This window comes from Emys orbicularis, chromosome 14, assembly GCF_028017835.1.
Source record: "Emys orbicularis isolate rEmyOrb1 chromosome 14, rEmyOrb1.hap1, whole genome shotgun sequence".
Classification (NCBI taxonomy): domain Eukaryota; kingdom Metazoa; phylum Chordata; order Testudines; family Emydidae; genus Emys; species Emys orbicularis.
In genome coordinates, this window is record NC_088696.1 from 41,875,104 (window position 1) to 41,892,824 (window position 17,721).

General features: G+C 58.6%; 1 protein-coding gene across 1 annotated transcript; it reads left to right on the forward strand.

The window, feature by feature from the left end:
- Positions 1-1,193: 1,193 nt before the first annotated feature.
- Positions 1,194-17,350, forward strand: ST3GAL2 (ST3 beta-galactoside alpha-2,3-sialyltransferase 2). Its single transcript, XM_065416628.1, has 6 exons — positions 1,194-1,523; positions 7,547-7,740; positions 13,736-13,915; positions 15,312-15,357; positions 16,007-16,126; positions 17,177-17,350. The coding sequence occupies exons 1-6, from the start codon at positions 1,194-1,196 to the stop codon at positions 17,348-17,350; spliced, it is 1,044 nt and encodes a 347-aa protein (XP_065272700.1).
- Positions 17,351-17,721: the final 371 nt, after the last annotated feature.

A 17,721-nucleotide genomic window follows, 5' to 3' on the forward strand; every position in this document is an offset into this window, starting at 1 on the left:
CTCCCTGACCACACATGGAGATCTTCATCTAGCTTCTCCTCTGCTTCACCAGCCCCAGGTGGGCTGCTGGGCTCCAGCTGCCCCCTGGCTGAGTTTAGGCTCGTGGTGGCAGTGGCCGGCTCTGTGGGGTTTAGCAGTTGAGCTTGTTTTTATTTGCTGTTAGTGATTTGTTTTGTTTTTTTAAATCTCTTTTCTCCTCCATCCCTGCCCCCTTGCAATTCCAGGGCTTTGTCACAGCAGAAGCTCCTCCAGCCGAGCGGCAGGGGAAGATTGCCAGGGGATTATTGAAAGGCCCACGCAGCGGGGAAGGCCGGCTTCCGCGGAGCATGAGGGAGGCTGCAGCTGAACGCCAGCTGGGGGTCCCTGAGAGCATGTGGAAGGGCTGAGCAGGAGCTGCGCACACGGCCCGGGGGCGGGGGGAGCCGCCGAGAGACCCCCTCCGAGCTGCAGCTGTTCCCGGGCCCTGCTACAGATGTGGAGCTCCTCAAGAGCTCAGCTGTCTCCCAGGCAACCAGAGCCGGCGAGGCCCCCTCAGCTGCGAGGAGACGCTGATGGAAAGCAGCAGCCAGCCAGGTGCGGGCGAGGTGCGGCGGGAACCTGGCTCTAGCCCCTTGCGCAGAGTCCCCCTGAGATGCGCTTTTCTTCCCCCTCCTGGACAGAGTCGTGCAGCAGGTGACCGGCCGACAAGGGGCTAGACCCTGGGTCTGCGCGCACCAAGACTTGCTCCCTTCGTCCCCGGGCCAGCGGAGCTTGCAGGAGATGAGGAGTACGGCTCCCCTTTGGGGCCCAAGGCAGAGGGGAGCTGTTTGCCCACGAGAGACCAGGGCTCCTGTTGCTTGTTAATCCAGGGCTTGGGGACTGGCAGCCGGACTTTCTGCCGCTCCCTCGCTCCCCGCCTTGGCTTGTAACGGAGCATCTGGAACCCAGCTGGGCTCTGTGGCGTCCAGAGAGCCGTGACTGCACCTGCGGTGACTAAAGAGCCCCTGGAGCCGGACGCGTCGCTGTGCCAATCTCCAGTGTATTTCCCCCCTGCCCTGTGCATCCCCCCAGCCTGCCCTATGCCCTTCTGCCGCTGCCGCGGAGAGGGTGGGCAGCGTACTGTCGGCACAGGCCGGCTGGCACGTCAGCAGCCAGCCCAGTGGACCCGGTGACCCCGCCCCGGCAGGGTGGTCCTTTCCTCTCCCCCCTCCACCATGAAGTGCTCCCTGCGGTTCTGGTTCCTCTCGACCGCCTTCCTGCTGGTGTTCGTCATGTCGCTCCTCTTCACGTACTCGCACCCCGGCATGGCCTACCTGGACCCCGACAGCCCGGGCGGTTTCCACCGGGTCAAGCTGGTGCCCGGCTACGCCGGCATGCAGCGCCTCAGCCAGGGTGGGCGCCTCGGGGAGGGGTGCGCCTGCCGCAGGTGCACGGAGGACGCAGGGGCCTTGGCGTGGTTCACTAGCCACTACGACAGCAACATCTCCCCGGTGTGGACCAAGGAGAACATGGACCTCCCGCCGGATGTCCAGAGGTGGTGGATGGTGAGTGAGCCCCTGCCAGGGGGCCGTGGGTCGGTGGATCTCAAGCACTCGCGCTGGGAGGGAGTCCCCTTCCTCCCCATCTCCTCTCCCCCCCCCCCCCCCGGCCCCTGTGTCCCTGCAGTTTGTCTCGCCCACCCGGAGGCCGCACTGCTGCTGGGCAGGCCGCGTTGCTTGGCCTCCTGGGAGGCCTGCTCGAATGCCTGACCCGCTCCCCTCTAGGGGCCCAGAGCCTGCTGGCAGCCTAGGTCTAATCTGCAATGTGTCTCTGTGCAAATGGCCTGCCAGGGCGCCGCCTCCGCTGGCTCTCGGGGCCTCCCAATCAAACGGGCCCTGGCCATCTGGCAATGAGATGAGCTCACGCTGGTGCTGAGCCCAGCTGGGCTCCTCCTAGCTCATGCCCCCCTAATTATGCAATCTCCCAGGCTGAGCGCTGCCTCAGTGACCCCTGTGCAGCCCCGTTGCCTTCCCTGGGCTCGGTGCACTGAACAGAGGGTGGAGTTTGGGGAAGTAGGGGTGCTCCCGTGTCTAGCCTGCAGGGAGCAGTGCGGTCTAGTGGTTAGTGCACACAGCACAGCTGGGAGTTGGACCTGACCCTCCATTGCCCGCCTCTCATCAAGTCACTTTTGCCAGGGAGCACAGCTCTGCCGTTCGGTCCTGCCGGCACAGCTGTAAAATCACACCCCTGCGCATGCGGCAGCGGAGAATCGGGACCCCTGGGCTCCCATCCCAGCTCTGCCACTGACTTGCTCCCTAGCCTTGGGTGAGTCACTCTTCTGGCCTCCGTTTCCCCAACTTAAAATGCAGTGAACTGCACCTCGCAGGGAGATGGATGTATTCCTGGAGGGGAGGGGACACCCCGAGAACGTGAGCTGACGTGGGCTGAAGGCTCCGCCTCCCCCGGCCCCCAGTTCCTAGCACGTGCTGTCGGGGATAGATCCCCTTTGCTCTGGAGACATGCATCCAGTCTCGTGTGCTTTAACTGTGCAGCAAGTAAAGATCCCGTCTCCCTGTTACCCTGGATAGAGAATCCTGGCATGTTCCTGGCGCAGACGGTCGTGGTGCTCATGCAGATGATGGGGGCTGTGGGAGCACCTGGTTAGGTGTGAGGCAGATGTCCTGAAACCCAATTAAGATGCCAGGGATTGCTGGGCATGGAGGGCAGTGAGGGGATCTCTGCTGCTGGTGTTGCTGCCTGTGCACAGAGAGATTCTTTTCCGTGGGAAAGGCGATGCCAACGTGAAAACGAGGCTTTTTAGATCTTGCCCTGCTGCCCGCAGCCGCCCTCCTGCTGGGTGCCATGTGCCACCGGCAAATTGGGGGCCCTGACACACAGATGCCTTGGTTCTGGGTTTCAAGCCAGCTGTCCCGCTTGCCGCCCGTCCAGATGCCCACATGCAGCTGCCAAGGTGAGGGGAGGGGAGCTGTCAGTTGCCAGCTTGGCACTTCTGGAAGAATGAAAAGTACAAGTGCTTGTAGCCATTGCTGAGTTGAGGGGGCTCGGTGCATCTAGGACCCCATGGACCAAAAGTTTGTTGTGCCCAGAGCAGCCCGGCCAGCCTAGCTTGCAGTGGGGCCTGGCGGCTACACCCCACTCCAGAAGGAAGGAGGCGTCAGCCTCCTACATCTCGGCCTGGCTGCTGTCTGGGAACTGGCTGCCTTGTTCTGTGAGGGTGACCGGGTCTCTCTCCTGCTAGACCTGTCCCCTGGCGCCTGAGCTGTGCAGGACCCGGGGGGGGGGGGGTGTTCCTGCTCTTCCCACTCGTCTCCTTGCCTGTTCTGGGGGGGCCTGCCCCACCCCTCCTGTCAGGGCCATTAGCTGATGTTCCAGGCTTAGTGGCCAAGAGGTGGCATGGAGACAGAAGCCCCTTGCTTGCCAAATAGCTCTGGGTAATGAGCCCTGTCTGTCCATGGGCTCGCAGCCTTTGCTGCCTCTTGCTGCACGGCTCTGTGCCGAGCTTGCCAGGGCTGTGTGATGGAGAGGCCGCTATTGCTTTGGCCCAGCCTTGGCTGGCCCAGCTGCTAATGGAGGGGCTGAGGCCGAGCTAGCAGAAGGAGAGTCTTAGCTCTCATCCTTGGGATCTCCCACGTCCCTTCTGGGAGTCCACGAGAGCCCCTGTGCTCCCCGCCCGTCCCCGTCAGTTGTGATGGTGCATGGGCTCTCGATCCGCCACGAGGGGCTCGCTCCGTTCCCCCCGCTCTTCTTGCAGTTGAGCCCAATGCTGGCTCTGGGCCCCGAGAGCCCTGCTCCAGTGGCTTAGTGGTTTTTAAAAAAAAAAGTGGATAAACTAATCTAGGCTCCTAAATGAGAAGTGGGCAAGCTCCGCCTACCCACAGGTACCGCCGCCTCCACCACTCTCCCTACGCTAGCCCTGGATTTGCGGTTGGCAAACGGGTAGGGCTGGGTGATGTTTTTCAGCTGAATGGTTTGTTTGCTGAAAAAGGACGTTTGGGGCTGACCCAAAGTATTGGTGAATTCCTGCCGAGTTCCCTGAATCACTTCCACCAGACGGGAGAGAGGTTTCCTTTGACCCCCGCATTTAGTTTCAACTTTCAGGCGTTTTGCCAACAGCAAGCAAGTCCCAAAACGGCCGGGGTGGGGCCCCACCCTTGTGAGCTTTAGCCCCGTGGGTAGGATACTCATCGGGGGGGTGGTCTGGGTTCATGTCCCCCCCCCCCCCCACTGCCTGATGTGGAGAAGGGCTTTGAGGTTGGCTCTTCCCCACTGCAGCAGGGAGCCCTGGCCACTGGGCTATTCTGGGCCGGAGCTTTCTCAGGCTATCCCACTCTGTCTAAATTACTCCCTTTGGTGTCCCGCATCCAAGGCGAGTGCCCTAATCCCCTGGACAATAGAGTCCTCCTCACTTTCTCTGGCACGGCTGGATGGTTCCTTCGAAATTTCGGTTAGCACTGACCCTCTTCACTCCAGCCCGTGTCTCCTGTGAGCGGAGAGTGCCTCGGGATGGTTATGCGCCCAGCACAGCCGCTTTACAGCAGAATCTAGCCATGGGAGCAGGAGCATCGGGCTGTTTAAATATTGACGATTGCCCCGATGCAGTGTTACTCCTAGAGACAGTTCCCACACTGGGGTGGGGGGGATGGGAATCGGGAGCTGCTCCACTGCAGTCACTGGCTCCCATATGACCTAGCTGGTCCTGCAAACTGTTACCATCTGGGGGGTCTTCAGTGGCTGTTATAAAAGCCGATGATGCTCTTGGGCCAGGCCGATGGGTGGGAGCTCGGGAGAGCGTCCCTCTGCAGGGATGGGAGAGGTTGGGCTTGAAGCCATCGGCCGGCACCACAGCATGTTTCACCGCTGCCCTGGGGGGGGTCTCCGCACCAAGCTGCCCTTCCGCCCCCTTTCTGTAGCCTGCTGCGTTCGGCTGCTGGGCAGAACAAGGCAGGTGCTTCATACGAGATGCTCTCAGGGCAACGTGGACCAAAATCACTGGCTGGGACCTGTGAGGACTCGCATCCCTGCAGTACCCGAGCCCCACAAACACTGAGTTCCTCCTTAACACCCCAGTAAAGCGCTATCCCCATTTTATAGCTGGAAACCAGCGGCACGGGGAGAAATAAGAGACTTGGCCAGGGTCAGCCAGGGAGCTGACCCCAGATCTGCAGAGTTCGAGCCTGGTGCCCTGTCCATTAGACCCTCCTGCCCTCCAGAGTGATTGTGTTTTTAAGCAGCGTGGGCCCGCGTCCACTCGTGTGCGGGTGTAACTCAAGAATAAGGAAGTGAGCGGAGTGTGAGTGAGAATTGGGTCCCTCATCGTCTCACTTGTCTCCGAAGCGCCAGGCCGGCCGCCAGCACTATGTGAACCGTCCTTCTCGACGCTCTTCCGTCTGGCTGGCGATGGGTTTCATTACAACTTCCGCTGCAGTGCTGGCAAACCAGCCTGCTGTCACACCAGTGTGAAAGAGTCTGGCAGGGCAGTGCACTGGAAAGGGGGGTGACTTCGTTAGGTCAGTTCTGCTGTCCCAGCGGGGACAAAACTGCAAGACGATGGGCTTAGAGACCAGGAGGAGAGCTTGTCGGGGGGCAGATTATCCCGTGGCTGCCCACCGCGGGGTCCCTGCAGTTGCTGGAGATAGAACGTGGATTAGATGGGGTCTGGGTGTGATCCAGTCTGTCAATTCTGTGTTGCTGTTTAATGGTGCCGAACAAAGAGCTTTCAAACATAAGAACACGGTCTGGAAGGGTCACAGACACCCCTATAATGCCATCCTGGTCGTAAGCCCGACAAAACCACACCCCGCGTCACCAGGCCAAAATAGTGTAAATGACACAGGGGAGGAAACCGCAGAGTTAAAAATGCAAAGAATTTGAAACCTGACACTGCTGGTTCTCCGAGACGCTTTTGTCTCAAAAGGATTCCGCTTAAATGCAAAGTCTTACAGTCCATTCAAAGCATTTAAGAGACCCAAGCTGCACATCGGGCATCATCTCAGCCAGGCCCAGCTCACGCTGGCTTCCCCAATTGCAAGAGAGACTCTGAGTGGGAGGAGCAGTGGCTGATGTGTGGCAGCCGTGTGCCAACTGCTTCGGCTTGTTATCCAGGCAGTGTGAGTAATCCCCGAGGGGCTATTTTTGGTGTGTGCCCTGGGTGCTGCAGCAAAGCCCACCTAATGCTGAAGCTGTGTTTCAGACTGGTGAGCCGCTCATGGGATCAAACCATCCCAAGGTCTTGCACTTTTGACCTTGTCTTTAAAGGCACAGGGGTTGCGGGGCGGGGCAGAAGTCTTGGGCCCAGACTGAAAATATGTCGCTGTTCCTTTAACACAGGGGTGGGCAAACTACGGCCCGCGGGCTGGATCTGGCCCTCAAGCTCCCGCTGGGGAGCGGGGTCTGGGGCTTGCCCCACTCTGGTGCTCCAGCCAGGGAGCAGGGGTGGGGGCCACTCCACTCGGCTCCTGGAAACAGCGGCATGTCCCCCCTCTGGCCCCTACGCATAGGGGTAGCCAGGGGGCTCCGCTCCGCACACTGCCCCCATCCCAAGCGCCGCCCTCGCAGCTCCCATTGGCCAGGAACCACAGCCAACGGGAGCTGCAGGCAGGGCCGGCTCCAGGATTTTTGCCACCCCAAGCAGCAAAAAAAAAAAAAAACCACCCGCGATTGTGATCTGCAGCACTTCGGCGCTTCATTCTTCGGCGGCAATTCGGCGGCAGGTCCTTCCCTCCGAGAGGGAGTGAGGGACCCATCGCCGAATTGCCGCTGAAGAGCCGGACATGCCTCCCCTCTCCGTTGGCCGCCCCAAGCACCTGCTTGCCGAGCTGGTGCCTGGAGCCGGCCTTGGCTGCAGGGGCAGCGCCTGTGGACAGGGCAGCGTGCAGAGCCGCCTGGCCGTGCCTCTGTGTAGGAGCCAGAGAAGGGACATGCTGCTGCTTTCAGGAGTCACTTGAGGTAAGCGCTGCCTGGAGCCTGCACCCCTGAGCCTCCCCCCGCAGCCCAACCCTCTGCCCCAGCCCTGATCCCCCTCCCGCCCTCTGAACCCCTTGATTCCAGCCCGGAGCCCCCTCCTGCACCCCAAACCTCTCGGCTCCAGCCCCAGTCCAGAGCCCCCTCCCGCACCCTGAACTCCTCATTTCTGGCCCTACCCTGGAGCCCGCACCCCCAACCAGAGCCTGCACCCCAACCCCAATTTCGTGAGCGTTCATGGCCCGCCATACAATTTCTATTCCTAGATGTGGCCCTCGGGCCAAAAAGTTTGCCCAGCCCTGCTTTAACATCTTGCCCCTTCCTTTCTCCTCCGATTTCCCCCACCACCACTGTGGGGCTCCGGTCCTGTCCCAGGAGCGCTGTTCATGCTGCTCCCATGCCCACAGGAGCTTGCTGGTAAGGCCAGCACCATCTCCTCCTCTGCCCAGTGCCCCAGGAGCGGCTGCCAGTCCGAGGCCGATGGGCGCAGTCTGAGCAGTGCCTGGCAGCAGGACTGACTAGCCCAGGTGGGTGGCTGGGGCTGGGTGCCATGGAGATGGGTGCTATAGAAACCTGACGTCTCACTGGCCCTTGTGTGTCTCTGCAGATGCTGCAGCCCCAGTTCAAGTCCCACAACACTAATGAAGTCCTGGGCAAGCTCTTCCAGATCGTGCCGGGCGAGAACCCCTACGGCTCCCGCGACCCCAGGAAGTGCCGGCGCTGCGCTGTGGTGGGCAACTCGGGCAACCTGCGTGGCTCTGGCTATGGGCGAGAGATCGACGGGCACGACTTCATCATGAGGTGGGTGGCCAGTGCCGCTGGGGAGGGGGTGCGGCTGGCTCCCGTGGGGCGGTGAGCTGCGGACAGAGGCACAATCTGAGCGCTGGGCCGGCTTTCGCGTTGGATCATGTCTGAGCAAAGTAGGTGGAAGCGCTTTGTCCGCACGTGCTGCTCTTGCCTGCATTTCAGAGCAGCTTCCCGCCCTCCCCCCCCACCCCACCCCCAAGTCCTCAGAGGGCACCTTCTCTCTCGGGCCTGGCTCTGTGCGGGCTGAGTCCTCTGCCTCTACCGCCCTCCCCAGGCCGGGACTTCTCGTTTCATTAACTCCAGTCTCGGGAAGTGGCTGCTGGGCAGGGGAAGAGCTGCGTGTGTCGGGAGCTGTCGTGTCCCTGGGGAGCGGCTGTCTCTGTGACGAACGCAGGACAGCCAGGCTGGGACCTGCCCTGGAAAGCAGGGAGTGGGGTGTGCAGAGAGGCGGCTGCAGTGTTTAGCACGTGCTGTGTCAGGTCGCAGCCTCCCTGGGTATGTCTACACTGCACACTGAGCCCGGGCTGTGACTCAGGTTTGAGCCCACCCCCCTTCCATCCACACACGAATCACAGGCCATAGGAGCGTGCCAGGAGGTGAGTCAGAGCCCGAGTCCTGCTGTGATTTGGTCCAAGGCCTGTTCTGTAGCGTGGCTGCAGGCCCGAGCCGGAGGTCTCAGCATGACGGTGAGAGCCGCGTCCAGCAGCTGTCAGCCCAGGTTCACAACCTGGGAAACACCAGCTCCACAAGCCCAGGTGTGGGGCCAGGGCTGAGTCCCTAGCCCAGCAGCTCCAAGGGAAGGCGGCTGCTCCCCGCTCCCCATCTCGCTCTCAGCCCGACTGGGAGGCTCAAGCCAAGGACTCAGGCCCTGGTTAGTAAATGGCGGTGGTGGGAGGAACAATCCTTCTCCATTCTTTTAAAGACCTTTCTGTTTCCGATCATTGAAACAGTGGAACGGTAAAATCTCTGTGTACCCAGCTTCCCCATGGCCTCACCCAATGGGGTGGGGTGGGAAGGCAGGTTTCCCAGCATGCTTTGGTGGCACAGTGCAGGCGCAGGGAGGAAAGAGTCGGCTACTTGCAATGTTCAGGATCACCAGTAGAGACGCGTCCAGGGTTCGAGACCCCACGACAAGCTGAGCTGAGTGCCGAAATCGCTGGCGGAAATCCCCTGGCCAGGGCGGTGCAGGAGGCCGCTGGCTGATCTGGCACTGGCTCATCCACCTTCATGGTGAGGTCTCCCACCTCCTTCCTTCTTGATTCCCCGCCGCGATGCCCATCTCTGCACTAGAGGGACCAGGGATCCCTCACTTGCTGTGCGTGGCAGCACTGGTGGGGGCTGCGGGGTAGACAGTGGTTGGGTGTTTTGGCCTCCAGGGTGTTTAGCCCTGCTGGGAGGACCTTCCTTCCATCCGGCCTTCGCTTCCCAGCCCAGCTGCCTCCTGAGACAGCTCTGCTCTCTGATCCACGCTCTTTGCTCCAAAAATCAGAACGGCCGGGTGCGATTGCCCACACAGGCCCAAGAGCCCTTTGACTCTCTGGGGGACAGGGGTTCAGATCTTCTGAATCACCTGGGGAGCACAAGTCCTGGTGGAGCTGGTGTTCCTAAGTCAGTTGGACCCTTTTGAAGACCCCACTGCTGCGCACCCCCCTCTGCATGCTGGTTTCCCCTCTCAGGAAGCCCGAAGGCCTCTTACCAAGAGCTTTGGTGGAATGGTCCAGGTGGATCAGCCATTCGCTGTCTGTTTTCATCAGTGTCCTTGTGCTGGTCACTAGATGACCCTGAGCAGTAGCTAGAACACCTGGCTGTTCCCCTGCCCTTGTCAGACACCTTGACACCCTCCTCCCTTCCCCGCGCCCTTTCCCCAACCCCTTCCCTGGCCAGGCCTGGCTCTGCACCACGGCGTAGCTAGGGCCGCATCACTGGCCCTGTCATAGACTCTCCTCCCCGCTTCCCTTCGCAGCTAGCAGGAGGAACGCCCACTTGTCGTAAGCTGGCCAGCGGTTCATCTGGATGCAGCCCGGTTGCCTTTGCTGTCTTACCGCTGTGATCGCTCCTGCTGGCTTTGTCCTCTGCCCGCTGGAGCTCACCCTCCGACACAGGAGTCCATAAATCCGGGCCCTGTGGCTGCTGGCACGCGGCGGGTTGTGTTTGTGCAGAGGCTGGATTCTGGGGGCCTTGGGACTGCACTGGATCAGGGAGGGTATATTTGGGCCGGGGTCTCCTATATGCAGGAGGGAGGCCCTTGGGGACCGGCTTCCCACGTGGAGTTGCTGCTCTGCCAGGGAAGTGGAGGGCAGGAGAAGATGTCGCCCTGACTCTGAGTGGGGCTGGGAATGTTCAGCTGCAGGGAGAGGTCCCTGTCTAAGTTAATGCTGACCCAGGGTTCTCAAAAACACTGGAGCTTCGCAGCCATGGGGAATTATGGCTCCAAAAGTATCCGAACCCAGGTGAGGGCTTTGAGACCAATCCTCCTCCTTGGATGACATGGGAGGCCACCCCTGTGCCTCCAGGCTCCTCTGCAGCAAGCGTCGGGTGCTAGGCACTGAGATTGTGCAGTGTAATTTTCTGGGAATAACTTCTGAAGTAGGGCTGTGATCAGGAATGTGCCTCTCCCCAAAATGCCAGCCCAGTCTTGCAGCGGAGAGTCGGCCTGGATAACTGGTCCCATCGATCTTCCTCCGTGCAGAGGCTTACCCAGCCATCATTGACCCGAATCAGCCCTCGCTATGTGCATTGCTCGACCTGACTCTTAGGCAGGATGTTGCCAGCCCAGCATCCTCTGTCCTGTGGCAGCTGCCTCTGAGTGGCGCTGCGCCGCACGTGTAAAGGTTGGTGAAGCCCCCAGGAGCCTTTGGGAGGGAAGGTGCTGTAGAAATGCCTGGCTGCTGTTTACTCTCCCTCTGACTTGCAGATGCTGTTCGCTCACCTAAGCCAGAACAAAACTCGCTCGAACTGCCAGCTCAGCTTGGTGTCTGAAAATCAAGCTGTTCTTCCTGCCCCAGACGTAGGGTCCTACCAAATTCCCAGCCATGAAAAACGCATCGCAGACCATGAAATCTGCTCTCCCCCTGGGAAATCGGGTCTCTTGTTGCTTTTATCCGATGCTATACAGATTTCACGGGGGAGACCAGCCTTTCTCAAACTGGGGGTCCTGAGCCAAAAGGCAGTTGCAGGGGGGTTGCAAGGTTATTTTAGGGGGGTGTGGTATTGCCACCCTTACTTCTGCGCTGCCTTCAGAGCTGGGCGGCTGTTGGGTGCTGCCTTCGGAGCTGGCGCCAGGCTAACAGCTGCTGCTCTGTGGCTGCCCAGCTCTGAAGGCAGCACCCGCGTCAGCAGCAGCGCAGAAGTAAGGGTAGCAGTACCCCCCCCCCCAACAATAACCTTGTGATCCCCCCACAACTCCTTTTTGGGTCAGGACTCCTACAATTCCAACCCCGTGACACTTTAGATTTTAAATAGCTGAAATCATGAAATTTATGATTTTTAAAAAAAATCCTACAGCCGTGAAATTGACCCAAGTGGAGCGTGAATTTGGTAGGGCCCTACCCATACATAGCTAGCCGAGAGCGGGGCTGGAGCCGGAATGCAGCAGCTGCTGCAGGAGGCAGGAATTGTTCCAGCTCCACCTTCGCTGCAGTCTCACTGCCCCAGTGGAATAGTATCGATCCTTCCGTTAGGACGTTGCTCCAGAAACCAGCTCCTGACGCTGACAAACTCCTCTACTGCTGCCCTGTCTCTAATCGCCCAGCCTCAGGGAAGCTCACGGAGAATGTTCTCCAGGCCGGCCTGTGTGTCCCCCGCAATGGCTCGATCAGGGGTCCATGCTAACTCCTGTCACCGTGCCAGCAGCCTCTGGCACTGTTTGTTTGGGGGGCAGTGGTTACTGGCCTGTGGATCGCAATCAGAACTGTCCATAGCTGTTCATTATCTGAGCACTGCCCCGTCCTGGGCACAAAATGAGCCAGGCGTGCTGCACGGAAAGTGGTCGTGTCATTAAAGCCTGCATCGCCAGGCAGCAGCACCAGGGGCTAACGGGAGGCTGCACAGGCACCTGTAATTGGGGCGTTTCCTGTCTTGTGTGTGTGTGTGTGTGTGTAATAGAACGTATATAGAGTTAGTCACGTTCCATCTGTCTGTGAATTGGGGACAGTTGCACCCTGGAAAGGATGCTCACTACTGAGGCCGCAAGCCAGGCCAGAAACGCGTGCAGTCTGGGCTTCTCCTGAAACCGGCTCCTTGTCCAATTCCTGCTTCACTGCTGCCCCGTAGTGGTGAAATGCAGCTTGCACTTTGGGTGATGTGGTACAGTGCAGCAAGGAGCTCTGGATGGTGGAAGAGAGCAAAATCACAAGAGAAACGGGACGTCATGACTGCTGATGGGAAGAGCCATTGAGTTCCTATATTAATAGTGTTCACGGCCAGAAGGGACCATTAGATCAGCTAGATCACAGGCCATTACATTGCACCCAGATAGCCCTGTATGAAACCCCATAACTTGACTTTGATGAGATCTTCCTGAAAGGAATTCAGCCTTGATCTGAAGGCATCAAGAGATGGAGAACCCACTGCTACCAGCTAGTCACCCTGACTGGGAACAATTTGTGCCTAATTTCTGTCTGGCTTCAGCTTCCAGCCAGTGGTTCTCGTTCGGTCTTTCTCCTCTTGATTAAAGACCCTGTTAGTACCAGGGATGTTCTCTCGGTGAAGGTACCTGCATGCTAATCTAGTCACCTTGCAATCGGCCTTTTGACGAGCTGAACAGACAGAGCTCTAACTCTCTCGCTCTACGGTGTCTTCTCCAGCTCTTTTTCTGCATCCTCTGCCATTTTTCAACATCCTTTTTAAAACATGGACCCCAGAACTGGACGCACGATTCCAGTATCAGTCCTATCAATGCCATGTTCAGAGGTAAAATCACCGCCTTGCTCCGACCCACTACTTCCCTGCTTGTACGTCCAAGGATCGTGCGAGCCTTCTTGGCCACAGCATCACACGAGAGCTCATGTGGCCCCTAAATCTTTTTCAGTCACTGCTTTCTAGGGCACAGTCTCCCATCTGGCTTCCTTGCAGTCCTGGCCCTTGGTGTATAACTTTGCATTTGGGTGTATTTACCACATTTTGTTTGACTGGGGCCATCTTCCCAAGGAGTTCAGATCGCTCTGTAGGCCTGCCCTGCTCTGCCCTCATTTAGAACTCAGCCAGTCTTTGTGGGGGATTTTAAATTCCCAGGGTCACTTCCCCTGGCCCGTAGAGCTAGTCTGCACTGGGGAATACTGGGAGTTGGGAAACGCGTTCCCTGGGGCTGGGTCTCTTTCTCATTCCACTGAAGCATCTAGCACAGGCTGCTCTCCACTGGGATGGATCCCTGGCCTGGTCCGGTCTGGCAGGGCCTGTTCCTAGAACTTGCTGAGGTTGGGGCCCCACTGAGTCAGGTGCTGTACAAACACCGACCGTGAGCTAGTCCCTGCCCCCAAGTGGAAATCCATGGCTTTAAAAAGCAGCGTTCCCGTGCGGCGTTGGGTGCATGTTTGCTGGACTGCAGTCCTGCTTCTGTCTGTCCCACTGCCACTGTTACAGCTACAGCTAAGGGCTGGCTGCTCAGCTCCCCAAACTCCCGGGGATGTTCAAAGGCTGCTGTGGGTGTTTGGCGTGGCTGCAGCTCGGGCCCTGGCTGTGCGCCTGAGCGGCGCAGGTGGAGGTGTGCTGGCTCGGGACGGTGCAGTTCTGAACCCTGCAGGACCATAGTTGGGATGTCTTTAAAGAGAAGAGGAGACAGCCTCAAATAAATGCAGAGCCCTCGATGAATGCAGCGCGGCGGCTGGAGACTGACCAGCGGGGGAGGGAATGGAAAGGGTTCCTTGCATTGATTACGAAGCACATACGCAGTGTACCTAACTGAAGCAGGATTGCTGCCCTGTGTGTCTAACCAAGCCAATTGTTCTGTGCAAATGACCTGACGGTCACGAGACGGTTCCTCTCTCTGCAGAATGAACCAGGCCCCCACGGTGGGGTTTGAAGCCGACGTCGGGGGCAGGACCACCCATCACTTCATGTACCCAGAGAGTGCCAAGAACCTGCCTGCCAACGTCAGCTTCGTGCTGGTGCCCTTCAAAGCCCTGGACCTGCTGTGGATCACGAGTGCCCTGTCGACCGGGCAGATCAGATTGTGAGTAGCCGGCGAGGCTGCGGGAAGAAACACTCCTCCTGCCTGGCCTTTGGCCGGCGAGCTCGGAGATGCTGTGTGCCAGCCCCTCTGGCGCCACGCGTGGGACACAGAGCCTGTCCCCATTGGCTGCTGGCTCCCAGGGCAGGGCTGGGAATGAACAGAAGCCACCATCTTCTGATGGCTTCTGCTCCGAGTCCGATCCTGCACCACTGAAAGCCAGTAGTGAATATTGCCATTGGTTCCTTGGGCAAAGGATCAGGCCCTAAATAAGCATCTTGTCCAGCTCTCTGTGGTATTCAGAAGTGCCCAGGGCACTCCCCGAGTGGCAGCCCCTTGAGGTGGGGGAGGAGACTTGCTGGTAGGACGTAGTGCTGGGGAAGCTGGCCAGGCCCTGCTCCGTGTTCGGAACGGGGGACTTAGATCCGCGGGGCTAGTAGCGTTCGCCAGAGCTAAACTCTCTTGGAAGGCAGGAGGGCGGAGTGGGCGAGAGCCGGTGGCTTGACTGGGAGCCAGACTGGCATGGAGAGAATTACAGCATCTGCCTACTTAATTTGGGGCACCAGGCCACTGGGCAGTGGAAATGTACGGTCCCTAAGCCAGCACCCTTTAACGCCTACTGTGCGAAGGGGGCCCTGGAGAGACTCTGACCAGCTCTTCTTCCACCCATGGGCTTGTCTCTCCCCGTCAAGCTTGTTTAATGCTGAGCAGAGCATGCGCCTGCGAGTGTTGCAGTAACACCCGCCTGCCACCCCCTGCAGATGCCCGCACGGGCTGGTAACTCGCCCTCGCTGCTCTACCCACAGAGTGAATTGGCACCATTCCTAATGCAGGGAGGGAAGGAAGGGATCACTTGCAGAGGGCCCCCCCACTGCTGTCCTCCAGGGGAAAGGAGTGGTACTGCCTGAGGTACCTAAGTATTCGGAAGGGCACCTCCTTCTAACACTATCCCATAATACTAGAATGAGAAGCCATTGCCAAGGTGACTGGAAGGTAAATGCAGGGAAAATAAAAGGAAATGGGGCGGGGGGGGGGGGATGCGTAATCTCTCTGGGCCTCTGTTTCCCCATCTGTAAAGGGGGGTCTGTCTGTCTCCCCCCAGCGGGACCCAGCTGCTGGGCAGGGAGGGAGGAGTGCATTGGCAGTTCCCCCTCACCACCCGGCAGAAGGGGACCTTGGCAGGCCTGGATCCCTGTTTCAAAGGCCCCGATTCAGGATGGTACTTAAGCTGAGCATTGCTCCTGATGTCAGTGGGACCAGGCTGCAGGACCCTCCTGAATCGGGCCGCAAGTGACTGACCTCTCCCGTTAATTGTGCCCTGCTGTGTGTACCCTCTCATGGTAACGCCTTGTGGAGTGCTGTGTGGCCTTGGAGATAACCTGCCTCTCTGCTATTCCAGCACGTATGCGCCTGTGAAGCCCTTCCTTCGCGTGGACAAGGAGAAGGTAAGGCTGGCTCCAGGCTCCCTTTCCTAGGCCAGCCCTGACTGTAGGGGGGCTACAGAACACCCTGCTCAGCATCCGCTGGCTAGAGAAACCCCCACTCTTGGTCCCCTCTGGAGCGTTTCCCTTAACTCTGCCTTGGCTCTTCAGCACTGAGAGCGTGGGCAACCGTTCCAGCCCTGGCTGGAAAATGAATGTCTTTGTCCAACAGCTTCGTCCCTAGTGCAGACAAGGCTGCGTGGGCTCTGGGGTAGCTAGAAGCCAGTGAACGTTGCTGTATCTTCCCGACGAGGGGTACCGTGAACTTCTCAGACTCTTCACTTCTTGTGGTTCGGGGGTTGCCTTCTTCCAAAGGTTGCACCATGTTCTGCTGGTCCCACAGCTGATCTTGCATTCAGTTGTGTCCCCATGAGAGGGGTGGCCTGGAACTGGTCAGTACTGGGAGAGTGCACCAGATTCCTGCACAACCAAGCAATGTGGGACTGACTTTGCAATGCCCAAATTAGAAGAATGTTTCTGACCATTAGAGGAGGGAGGTTCTAGACCGGCCTACACTCCTGAGCTACTTGTGCGTGTGCTTCTCCCCTCCCTGTGTTTTTAGTTTTGGGGAGCATTTACACAGCCTGACCTCTGGACCTCGGCTTTCCTCCAGGTGCAGATCTACAACCCAGCCTTCTTCAAATACATTCACGACAGGTGGACCGAGCACCACGGGCGATACCCCTCCACGGGGATGCTAGTGCTGTTCTTCGCGCTTCATGTTTGCGATGAGGTGGGTTCAGGAATGGTTGGTAAGGCCGCCGGGGCAGAGCCAGAGATCTGGGGTTCCATGGGACGTGCCCTCCCCTGCACTCGCCTCCTCACCACGCTGGCAAGAGACGCACTGGCCAGTAACACTCAGTCCTAGCCAGCTTCATGCAGCTGGTACCATGCCTAGCATTCCTGCACGGGAGCACAGCATTGCCGAAGTCTGCCCACGGTTGCCAATGGCGACTGTCTCCTAGACAGCGGTTTGCTGCTACTGTCTATCCATCTCGTGCTGAAATGGCCTGAAAAAGCCAATCCAAGTCCTTGCAGGCTTCCTTACTCTGGGAAAAGCGTCGGCTCCCTCTGGGAGTGGTGGTGATTTGCCAGGAGTGGTGGCAGGGCATCCTAGGCTGGGCTGGGCTAAGGGTTCTGCTTTGTGCTTTGGACTCGGGTAGCTTCTTCCCGGGGTTTATTTGAAGCCCACTGTGCCACTTGGTACCTTTCCCCAGCCGTCCCTTAGAATCTCTTCGTTCAGGCAAAATACAGCCAAAAACGGTCGTCTTTCCAAGATCCCACATCAGATGGGGCCATTGTGATCATCTAGTCCGACCTCCTGCATGACCCAGGCCAGAGACCTTCCCTCCCCTCCCCCCCAGTGTTACGTAACACGCTGGTGCCCATAAACTGTGACCCAATCTTAATTCCAGCCCACTCCTCACCAAACTAGAGCATGAGGCCGTGCTCTTGACCTGCCTAGCACGTCCGGGGTTGTGGGATCAACTTCTGTCTGTCCGATGGACCGCACCTATCTCAGTATGACGACTCCTAATGCCTGGGCTCCAGATTGGTGCGCAGAAAGGGTTCCCTGAGCAGACTGCTGTAATGTACCATGTTACACCGGAGTACAGGATTTCCCAGGCTGGAGCCTTGGCTAATGCCTGATGTGTCAGAGGCAGGCAGAAAAACCCACAATGCACCTTCCTGCCCTGTGCTCCTTCCTGCCCAGAAGCAGCATCTCTGCCTGCCAAGCTCTGATGCTCTTGATGTAATTGCTGTTCCCCCTCTCTGGCTGCAGGTGAATGTCTTTGGATTCGGGGCAGACAGCCGGGGCAACTGGCACCATTACTGGGAGAACAATCGCTATGCAGGGGAGTTCCGGAAGACCGGGGTGCACGATGCGGACTTTGAGGCGCACATAATTGACATGCTGGCGAAAACCAGCAAGATCCAAGTTTACCGCGGCAACTGACGCTCTGGGCTCTGTCCTCTAGCTTTCATTTCAGAATCAGGTTTCAAGAGACGGATAGCTGTCGCTGGCCTCGCTGTGACAGATCCCCGACCAATCACAATAAGCTACAGGGTTCGGTCTGTGACCCCACCTGACCAGTGGCCAAGTGGGGGTACTTGGTTCTGCCGGCCAATCATGTTTAGAGAGAAAAGGAAACTTCTTTTTGTTTAAAAGTTTCGGATGAAAAGGATTTACAAGGAAAACCGGCCCCTGGTTATGTTGGAGGCTTCCAGCCCGGTTCTCCTCATGGTCAAACCAAATGCTGCTCTTTTTTTAAAACCAATCATAACTTCAGAACAAAGCCCAACCAATCGTGGCCACAGGCCGAAGGC

Coding starts and splice junctions, on each gene's coding strand:
- ST3GAL2 (XM_065416628.1), top strand. CDS start 1,194: ATGAAGTGCTCCCTGCGGTTCTGGTTCCTCTCGACCGCCTTCCTGCTG. Junction 1,524..7,546: donor ATGTCCAGAGGTGGTGGATG/GTGAGTGAGCCC, acceptor GTGTCTCTGCAG/ATGCTGCAGCCCCAGTTCAA. Junction 7,741..13,735: donor GGGCACGACTTCATCATGAG/GTGGGTGGCCAG, acceptor CTCTCTCTGCAG/AATGAACCAGGCCCCCACGG.